This window comes from Telopea speciosissima, chromosome 1, assembly GCF_018873765.1.
Source record: "Telopea speciosissima isolate NSW1024214 ecotype Mountain lineage chromosome 1, Tspe_v1, whole genome shotgun sequence".
Classification (NCBI taxonomy): domain Eukaryota; kingdom Viridiplantae; phylum Streptophyta; class Magnoliopsida; order Proteales; family Proteaceae; genus Telopea; species Telopea speciosissima.
In genome coordinates, this window is record NC_057916.1 from 22,075,652 (window position 1) to 22,087,155 (window position 11,504).

Here is an 11,504-nt window from a genome sequence, read left to right on the forward strand (position 1 = left end):
TGGATTTAAGTTGATTCTTGTAGAGTCAGATTTAAATTCGAATCAGAAATGATGGAGTGTTAGGAACTTGGGTCTCATCCTCAAAAGTTAGCCGTTAAGGAGAGGGTGCCCAAGTACCTACTCACATCTCTTTTTATATTCGATGTGGAACTATTTTTTCTACCTTATGCGTGTGGATATTCCAACAATCTCCCCCTCCACGCGGGAGCTGAGCCTGAGATCAAACCTCGAGAATCCGTGGCCAAACGGGAATTTTCGCGTCCCGACTTTAATACCATTTGTTAGGAACTTGGGTCTCATCCTCAAAATCTAGTCATTAAGGAAAAGATGCCTAAGTATCTATTAATCCATCTACATTCCCTTTCATATTCGATGTGGGACTATTTTTTCTACCTTATGCATGGATATCCCAACATGGAGATGGATTTCATAACTGATTCCGCTTACTTGAAGAATGATTGATCACTAGTGTACACTGCCAAATAATTGTTTGGGGGAAAAGGCTGGGCACAATGTCGGTGTACCGTAAGGTAGTGCTCAATGTATCTATCTCTCTTTCTTCCCCTCTTTGAAATGATGTTCTTGTCCCTCCTGTTTAATACCTCATCTCGTACCCCCCATTGGAGCCACCGACTAACTTATCGCACACAGGCAATGTGTCTATGCCTCTCCCTTTTTTATACTTATTGGAAAAAATATTCTCAATATTGAGATGGAAGAAAATAAAATCACCAAATATTGTGCATGATTCTAAGTAAGTATCCAAAGTAGGGGTGCAAGTTTTGCCCTGTCGGCCCGAACCCGCCCTGAGCTCGAACAGGGTCTGGGCTGAGATATTTGGCCCTGAGGGCGGGTCAGGGCTGGAAACTTCTGGCCTTGAGTTAGGGTCGGGTCGGGTCGGGTTAGGGTTGAGGCCTCGAGCTAAGCTTGGCTTGGCCCGACCCGACCCTGATTTAAGTTATACTATAAAATATATTTGATATAAATTATACATTATGAACTTTAAATTTCACCCACATTTTTTTATATAATGTACTATATATGAAGACAATAAGTGTTATAATATAATTTATTATATTGTTATTTTATGTAAAATTAATAAGTTCTTCCCAACCCATTCCAATCCATGCATTTCTTTCCCCCGCCCCATGATCAGGGCCAATTAGGGTCGGCCCGACCCGACCCTGAGGGCGGGTCAGGGTTGGATTTTTCTGGCCCTGAGTCAGGGTCGGGTCGGGCTTGGGCTCAGTTAAGGGGACTTAGGGTTGGACTAGGGTTCTTTAAAGCCCGGCCCAATCCGACCCTGTTGCAGCCCTAATCCAAAGTGCTGTAGATTTCAAAAGAAAAATTATATATATAAAATGCCTCACAAACACATTTTGTAATGTGGATTCTTCTTGGGGGGATTGATTTTAGAATCGAACTTAACTTGCTCGAAGAGCACTAAAATAAGTCCAAACAGTTTAAATTTCATAGATACTTTAATATTCTTTGGAAGAAAGATCAGCAAAGTGAACTTCTTGGTCAACAATTCAGCTGCAAGGAAGTTTGCAAGCTTGCTAAGAGGCTCTTCTAATTTCAGCATTATTTGTATTCTTCCTTGAGTCTATCTCTCTCCTCCCTCAGTGAAATGACATATCTATCCCTTTGTTGTGCGAGGAGAGAGATAGACTCAGGGAGCTCTAGCAAACATTATGCGTCAGACATAGAACTATTTTCCAATTGAAATATAAGAGAAGGTAGAGGGTAAGGGTGTTAAATGGTCCGGTTTCGATTAAATCGTTTAAATAAACGATCGTAATTTTAAAATCATAATCGAATCATTTATTAAACGGTTTCACAGTTACGAATTCAATTTGATTTTGACACCCTTAGAGAGGGTTCTCTGAACAAGTGATAAAGAAACACCAACATATCCTATCCTTTTATCCGGTTCATATAAACAGAAGAAGTGGTAAGGAATTAAAGGTGCTTGCTTGAGTTGGTAATTGGTTGGTAGGTAAGTGGTTTAATTAGGTACTTGAACCAGCTGGCTTTGCTTTTCACGGTTCTGTACTTTTTAAGTAAAGTTGGCGACCGCAGTATCAATCCTGGACGAGAAAGCGCCCCCCCACGTCATCCGGTGGGAATCATCCTCTTGCCAATAAGTCGGCGTAGATGCATGAACGCACGCACACCTTCCCCCTTTCAAGTTTTGACCCATCCCTCCTCCCGGTCCGGTTTTAGACAAACCCCATCTCTGTATCTATATTAAGTGTCTATTATATGTCTACAGACAGAGACTGCTCAGTGTTCAGAGAGAGAGGGAGGTGGCAAAACCAGTAATTTTAATCAAAAGGTGGGCCTTGACGTAACGATAAGGTTACTCTATTGTGACCTAATAATGGACGCAAGTTTGAGTTTAGAAATAATTTTTTAGTGAAGCAGGAGTAAGGATGCATACATTATGATCTTTCCTAGACCCTATAATGGCGGGCAGCCTCATGTACTAGCTATGCCTTTAAAATAGTAGTGTTGTTGTCTGATATAGTTAATTTTAGGGTTTTATCCCGGAGGACTTCGTAATAAAACTAATCTTACTATCTTAATTCCTAAACAACAACTCTTTGGATCATTATTCTACTCGATTTCATCTTCTACTTTTATTTTGATTGGAATCGGTAGCTAGGTTCAAGTTGTTTAATTATCGGAATTGTAAAAATAATCTCATATCGATTTATTCTTTATTTAATTCTTTAAGATTTTGAGTTGAACCCTCCAACATGATATCAAACCACCCATGGTTCCCTCATTCTTTCTCTCCTGCATCTTTATGTATGATATCGTCTCATTCTACCAACACGTGAGAGAGTGTTAATTGGTTCCACGTAATGCAATTTTGGGTTAGATTCATTTTAGATTTCTTAATCATTTTGTCTTTCTTAAAGGTGAAACTCGATCTTTTCATAATTTTGTGTTACTTATCCACGGAATCCTTTTTCTGTTAAAAGCATTTAACATCATAGCTAGCTACTAATGTTTAATAAACAATTGATAACTTTATATATTTTATTACTTTTCCCTAATTTGAAATAGAGCTTGTTTATGTCAATTGTTGTATGGTAGTAGGCATCAACATCTGTGAGAGTGAGAGTGAGAGTGAGAGAGAGAGAAAGAGAGAGTTGACCATTTAAGTAGCAAGAAATGGGTGGCCGAGTGGGGAAGGGTAAAATATATAGAAAGAGAAAAAACACGTTTTCTCTCGACCCTGATTCCTAAAGAAGATCAGCTCTCTATATAAAGTAATGTAATTAAAATCTCCTTTTAAGTTCATTTGATGGGTTTGCTCATTTAAGTCACGTGCAAAGAGGGCTGATGCGACCTCTGTGTCTATTTCTTCACGATTTCGGTGATAGGGGAGAGCATGGGACCCCTTTGTAGAAGTTGCCAAGCTAGGGACTATAAGGATGCCATGCAATCAAATTGATACGTGTCTACCTAAAATGACATAAAAACCCTTGCCCCTTATTTGATGAAAGGAAGAGTCTTATTTGATGGAATTGATGGAAGATTTTTCCATGTAAAAATATCCCCACCTCATTTTTATTCATGCTTTTTATTTGAAGAAAAGATCTCTACTTGGTGGTGTTTCTTACGCCCTTTCACATAACATCGTGAGATGATGTCTCTGTGCCCTAGGTAGATATCCAGGCATGCTCACCCATTGGCCTAGGCGCTTGTGTAGAGAACATGCGACCAAGTAGAGATCTCTTGCCCTTTTAATTTATTTACTTTTTCACTCCCTCCACCACAATTTTTTTTTTGTCTGTTAATTAGTGTTCGACCGAATTATGGATTCGATTACCTAATATTGATTATGAATCCCATGAACCATAATTAAATTGAATAAGTTTTAGTTTTGATATACATAAAAATAGCCATCATCGGACGCCAGCCACATAATATCTACAGATGATTGATACTTGGCCACGAACTTGACAAAGATCTGATAATGATAGGATTCAGTTATAACAACCACGATATCTCGAGATTCGAATCACAAATTCAAGAGGAATATACCTGAGATTCTCCAGAAAAGTATTTTATCCACAATGGAAGAGACAACTTTTCCTTTACTACTCGAAATTAGGGTTGCATTACCCTTTGTCCTATAAATAGTCATTTTGAATACTTTATTACGTTCTCGTGTTTGTTTTTTGCTCTTTCAGTTCCAGCATAATCAACTGCTGTTGTGTGGAATACTGACTTAAACATCGGAGATTCCCCCACCATGCCCAGCATCGGTTCTCTTTGATTGCTCTTTCGTCATCTCCTTAGGTGTAGGTGACACCATCCGATGACGACACAGTTTTTTTCCCGCAACAAGTTTCAATCTTAATTGGTCAGTAACTAGGACCGATTAAGTATTCAAATAGAGTGGTCCCTATGATCAAACCAAGTGCTAAATGCGATTTCACGTGTTAGGAAAACTCCTCTATTCTTTGGAATTTCGTTTTAGTGAGTGACATTACGTATTAAACATCTTTTTTCTCCGATCCTTCCTCTTTCTCGATCGTTTCTACATGAATGATAAAATGACAATCACCCACAGAGTTCGATTCAGTCAAATTTATACTTTTCCTGCCCATTCGTTAAGCACCCATAAACACAATCATTACCAAAAAGATTGAAGCAACCATACAATTTCCTCCTTAACTGAATTTTACTAATTTATTGAGTGATAGAGAGATAGAGAGATGATATACTTTGGTTTTTAGTGGTTCGGAAGAGTCAACAATTGCAGCTCAATCAAGAAATGGATCCATCAAATGAACCCGCAATATATAGAAGTGCTGAATTCGAATTTGTAATTCTCTCAAAAATCTCAACTTGGGTGTCAAAAACAATACAACATTCAAACGTCTTCTTATATTATAGCGACGTGCTAAGAGATATCAGACATTTTATCCAATATAGATCGAGATTCATATGTACCTTGTTCAATGTCCATGGGGGTCTTGGTGGATGCAATTTAAGGTGCGTAGATTTCTTCTCACGCTCTCTCACATATTGTGCCATGGGGTCACACCGACACACGCTTTTTCTTCAGACAAAATGTGGTTCATCTACTACGTCTATTTCTCTCTCATCTTATATAAAAATAGGAAAATGTTCTCTGTACCGAGGGGCCAAGATGTGTCCAGACATATGCGGGTGGGTGAAATGATTGATCTGTCCTCCCTGAATGATCGAAATGACCGCCCTATCCTGCCCCATGTGTTGGATGTAATCTGCGCCCCCATGCGCTTCCAAACAGAGAACATCACTCCTATAAAAATGTAAGGGAATTTTTTTTTTTTTTTGTTTTAAGACTTTACTTAATTTATTAGGATTAAAGATCTTGGCCAATAAAAATTGGACACTCTTGACCTGCCATGTGGCAGAAGTAAGTATACCCTATACAAGTGGACTATATTTAATTATAGTAACGTACACAGTTGGGTGATGGCTAATCATCCATTGGTAGGATCACTGTTGGACCAAGTGGACCACATGGTCATTTATAGAGAGACAGGGTTCTCTTATGCAAAAATCAAACCAAAGGAGATGCACTTACAGTTGGTGCCAAGTGCCAACTGCTCTACAGCCCCAAAGGAACTTAACAGGCAATAGACTCTCACCGACGTATCAGAATTATCAGAATGGGGCGGTTTCTGAGGAGATTTTATTTCTCCGCTCTTAAGTCTTAACCGACTTTTACTCTTCGTAATCTGTAATCTAACCCTAAAAATATCCTCTTAATTTCAAGTGACACGAACTCTCTCGACAAAATCTTCTGTAACACACAGTTACATAATTGTTTCCTAAGCAACAATTAGTTAACTAATGGAATCTCTCTCCGGCTACTTTATTATAGATCAAATCATTTGGATTTATTTATGAATGGCCACAAGCTCAAACCCCCCCCCCCCTCAGCTTGTTTGCAATTCAGAAGTCAAACTTTTCTTATCCCCCACCGTAAAAAATATCAGCTCCGTAGCATTGAGAACTAAGGATATCAGTGCATCTTTGTTTAAGGTTTTAAAAATTTGGAATCAGGTATGGAATCTGTCTCCACCGATTTTGATTTGATTCCAAATCAAAATGATCACAGAAATTGATTGGAATTAGTTAAGAATTATGTATTCTTAGAATAGATTCTGGGTTTAGAACACATCCCGTAAATGAGAAAATAGAGAAAAATTGGGTTTTTGAATACGTTTTAGATTCAAAATCTATTCAAAAAATGCATACCAAGCAGAACACTAATATTCTTAGAATCGGATCTCCAATGATTCATTATAAAGGGAGCTTATCAAAGAAAAGCCAAAGCACTCCCATCATTTCTAAAATGTAACTAATTTTGATTCATTAATTTTATCCTTAAAATGGCAGAAAGTGGAACCTGATCATATGTGCAGTCTGCCAGTCTACATGTTGTTGGGGTTGGTTGTGTTTTAAATTTTGTGGGCCCACATAATTATTTTTAGGGAAAAGGCTGGGTATGCTAGTGATATACCGCATGCTAGCACCCTACGTGTCACTCTCTTTCTTATTCCCTTTGAGGGGTACGGGAGTAATTTCAAAGGGGGGAAGAGAGATAGACACATAGGGTGCTAGCATACCCATCCCTCTCCCTTATTATTGGGCCATGTGTTGATACTTGTCCCCCTTATTGCCATTTTAAGGGTAAATGAGAAACATTCAAGAAAACAAAAGGGATAGATGTTGACACCTGACCACATGTGCAGTCTAAATGTTGTTGGGGTTAGTTGTGTTTTGAATTTTGTGGGTTCACATAATTACTATTGGGTTTGTATTATAATTGAGTTGGATTTTGGGTCCAATATATGTAGGGTAAAATTATAATTGTGTGAGGATTACAATTTTAAAGTTTTCTATACATTATCTTTCTAGGAAAAAACCCTTGTTTCAAATAAGGGGAGATCACTATATAAGATGGAGAGTGATGTAAAGGTATTTTTCAGGTTCAATGAAAAATCTTTAGTTCTCTCGGATGGATCACACTGAACCATATTAAATTTCTTGTGTAGTGTGTGATTATTTGCTTGGTTTCTCCCTCGCATATCGTTTCTATATTCATCCCCAACCCATGTATGTGCTAGTAATCCGATCTTCATAATCCAAAAGCAGGTAATGGCAAATTTTGATTTTTCCTCTAGTGGATTAAGCATTTTCAACAATAGCATAGCTTCAATGGAGCAATTACGCTCAACTCGTGTGGAAACTCTTTAGGGAGATCTTATTGAGGCCATTCGACAAGGCCAATACATAACTCCGCAAGGCTACCTCCAGTGATTATAACATAAAAAAGGAAACCATGAAATACAGAGTGGTTGTTACAGTCAAGGTTCTAAAACTCAGGTTTCGACTAGCTAGAAACCGAGTTCGTCTCGGTTTCGATCATATCTCGGTCGAAACATGAAACTTTCTCCAGGCTAACTCAAACCTTGGTTTCGAGCCCTAGAAGTTGTTTTTTTACCCTGATTCTTGTTGTGTTGTTTATTTTTGACATTTTAAATCCAATCCATACATTAGTTTCACATAGAGAACACCAAAAATAATACTTTAGGTTTTGATCCAAGTTTGATACTGTAGATTGTTCTTGGACATGGTATTGAATGAGGTTTGACCGGAACATAACACCTTCAATAAAAATCAGATTTAAGCAACCTTGGATTTGTTAGAAAACTTTGTTTTTATAGTTTTCCAAAAGTCCAAGATTGTTTAAATCTGGTTTATATTGAAGGAGTTATGTATTGGTCAAACTTAATTTGATGTGCGCAAATGCTGTCAAAATCGCTCTAAATGAAAATATTTTTTTGGACATCAAAATAAATGAATATTTTACCACAATTTTGAGGGTTTTGCAATGTTTTTGTTTTTGAACCGAGGGATTGACTTTTTTTCTTATTGGAATTTGATTTTTTAACTATTTTTATTGAATTTAAATAAGGGATATTTACTTAGTTATGAATAATATCTTAAGTAAATGAAATACAAATATAAAAATATTTATTTAAGTATCTATACTGGTTTCGAGCTAGGTTTTCCTAAGTTTCGATGGACATAAGTGTTGAAACTTGCGAAATAACCATCTCAGTTGAAACTGGTCAAAACCATCGCATTTCGATCGAAACCTTGAATTTTTTAAAATCACCTTTCAACTCATCTCAAAAACTTGCAAAACCAAGTTAACTCGATGATTTCGACAGATTTCGATCGAGTTCTTCTTCCACGAAGTTACAACAGAGTGGAAGTTTCCTTTCCTAAGTCGGTGGGTCCATTGAACTTTGTCACTAGATTCGTGCATGTGCACTACGTACTGTTGACACTCACCCCCCGCCCCGCCCCCCTCCCCCCGGGGTCCCTTTTACACTTTTACTACCTCCTACTAAAAGTAAGTAAAAAGGAAGTAGACTATTTATCTCATGATTCTAGAAATCTCAAAAAACAAACACCATTGCTTGAAATAATTTCATTGGGACTTGTGAACCGCGGGATCTTAAAATCTCAAGTGTATCTTCTCTGAATCTCTTTCAGCATTGGGTGACTGAAAATCAAGACAGGAATCTGGAAACATCGAGGGTTGGAATTTCCTAGACGATTTTCCTAGACCTTCGAAAATTCAGATGTGTTTTTGTTAAGGGAACCAATCCAGAGAAAATTTTACTATAAACGAGGATGGAAGATGATGAATTGATATCAACAAGTTTCTAAAAAAATTTTGAAATTTGCCGTAAGGCCATTTGTTCCAAGTTCTAACCTCATTGCTCCATCTGTCCTCTTTCCCTGCTATTCTCCTCTGCTCTGTCTTTCTACCTTATATTTGTTTTTTTAAATTTTTTTTTCCTACTATTAGTCTACAGAGAAATTAAAAATTAGTTTTATCGAATAAATAAAGTGAAAAAGTTGGTCCAAACAGGATCATAGCAACAACCAACCAAAGTGCATGAACCCCGCACCCTATATAAACCCCAGCCCTGCTTTCTTCCCTCCTCACTCGCAGTCTTACACAGACAAAGCGAGACACACACAAAGAAGAAAAATTGAAGAAGAGGAATACCTGAAAAGGGAGGGGAGTGAAAATGCCTTTTTCTTCTTCTTCTTCGTCTTCTCCGACTCTCATCTCTAGATGTACTGTTTTCCCAGAACAGAAATCCTCAATTGGGACTCTCAAGCTCTCTGTTTCTGATCTCCCCATGCTTTCATGTCAATACATACAAAAAGGGGTTGTCTTCACTCGCCCCACTCTCTCCATAGACGCTCTCGTGTGTCTTCTCAAACGAGGCCTCTCTCAGACCCTCACGCATTTCCCAGCTCTCGCTGGCCGTCTCTCCACTGACTCCGCCGGATACGTCAACGTGGCCTGCAACGATGCAGGCGTCGATTTCTTCCACGCCAATGCCACTTACCTCTCCATCTGCGAAATTCTCTCCCCAATCTACGTGCCTGATTCCGTCAGGAAGCTATTCGCCTTTGATGGTGCCGTCAGTTACGACGGTCATTTCAAACCTATAGCTGCCGTTCAGGTGACGGAGCTTGCTGACGGCGTCTTCATCGGATGTACCGTTAACCACGCTGTCGTGGACGGAACTTCGTTCTGGAACTTCTTCAACACCTTCGCTGAGGTCTGCAGGGGAGTGAATAGAATCTCAAGGCCACCGGATTTCCGCCGGAATTTCGTGAAGGACTCACCAGCTGTTCTAAATTTCCCCGACGGATCTCCCAAGGTAAGCTTCAATACCGATGCGCCGTTAAGGGAGAGAATCTTCCATTTCAGCAGAGAAGCGATTCTCGACCTCAAATCCAGAGCGAATGCTCCTCCCTTGCGGAAACGGATGGAGAATGGATTCTCCATTGAAGCCGAGATTCTTGGGAAGCAGAGCAACGACGGCTGGAAGATTAACGGGACGCATACCCCTAACGGCAAGAAGATGACGGTGGTACGGAACGCCGTTTTGAAATCCCCACGATACGAAACGGTAACGGAGGAGGTCTCATCTTTCCAGTCGTTGTGTGCTCAGCTGTGGCGGTCGGTCACACGTGCGCGGAAGCTCTCACAAACCAAATCAACCACATTTAGAATGGCAGTCAACTGCCGTCACCGTTTGGAGCCGCGTATCGATCCGTTTTATTTTGGGAACGCAATCCAGAGCATCCCCACCGTTGCTTCAGCGGGTGAGGTTTTATCGCACGATCTGCAGTGGTGCGCCACTCAGCTACACCGAAACGTGGTGGCGCACGACGACGCTACAGTTCGCCGGGGAGTGGAGGAGTGGGAGAAGAACCCACGGTGTTTCCCGCTGGGGAACTTCGACGGTGCGATGATCACCATGGGAAGCTCGCCTAGATTCCCGATGTACGACAATGATTTCGGTTGGGGTCGACCGTTGGCGGTCCGAAGCGGGCGAGCCAATAAATTTGATGGTAAGATCTCTGCGTTTCCAGGGCGGGAAGGTGGGGGGAGTGTGGATCTGGAAGTGTGCTTGGCGCCCGAAACTATGGCTGGAGTGGAGAATGACTTGGAATTCATGCAGTACGTATCTTTTGATTGATTCTTGAGACTCAGAGAGAGGGAGAGAGTGAGAGAGAGAATGAATGTGTTAATTACTCAATTTAAATCCTCTAGTGCCGAGCTGTTGGGCAGAATCGTGCTCTCTAGACATGATGAGGCGTGTAATGATCGTTTTACCTCTGCCCGAGTGCTTTGCCCGAGTGAAAGTACTATCGCTGTATTGCATTAGATTTCACTTTTTAGTTGTATCGTTAGATTGGATTAACCGTTTTGTATCGTTTTCTTTTTCTTTCAAATATGTTTTTTGGGGGGTTAGATTAAGAAAAGGGGAAAAAAAAAAAAAAAAAAAAAAAAAAGGAAGGGACGGCTGTGATTTTATCAGAAGAGGATAAGGATTTATGAGCAGGCGAGATGTTTTGTCTGTTTGTAATACGCTCCATATGGACTTGGGCCTCTTGTTGTCTGCCACGTGAGAAAAGGCCCAGTTGATCTAACAAAAGATAATCAAAATGCCAATTATGACGTTCGCTAGGGATGCGCATGGCTAAGGCTGTTTGGCAACTCGAATTATAATAAAAATTGGGAATTTCTGACATTTTAAAGTGATGAACAAACGGACAACCCAGTCAACCACCGAAGAGCCAACAACAGCGACCACAAAATCCCAAACCCAACTCGGATAAACTCTCACCCATATAGTGAGTGATATAGATAGACACTGGTCAAACCACGTCAGCCTCTCCCTACGCACTGAGTGACCCAGGTCAGCTACGCCAGCATCCAATTTACAAGCGGATTTGGATTACGTTGTACGCGTGCGGCTGTATGCAGAATCCCCGCCAATTCACCGGGGAAACATTTTGCACTTTTACACGCGCGCGCGCGCAAGAGAGAGATTGATCGGAAATTCGGAATTGGTCCCCATGATCGGTCAACATATTAATGG

At 40.1% G+C, this 11,504-nt stretch overlaps 1 protein-coding gene across 1 annotated transcript; it reads left to right on the forward strand.

Annotated features, from left to right (window-relative positions):
- The first annotated feature begins 9,075 nt into the window (after positions 1-9,075).
- On the forward strand, positions 9,076-10,634 carry LOC122670447 (uncharacterized acetyltransferase At3g50280-like). Its single transcript, XM_043867327.1, has one exon. The coding sequence runs from the start codon at positions 9,129-9,131 to the stop codon at positions 10,596-10,598; it is 1,470 nt and encodes a 489-aa protein (XP_043723262.1). The 5' UTR covers positions 9,076-9,128; the 3' UTR covers positions 10,599-10,634.
- Positions 10,635-11,504: the final 870 nt, after the last annotated feature.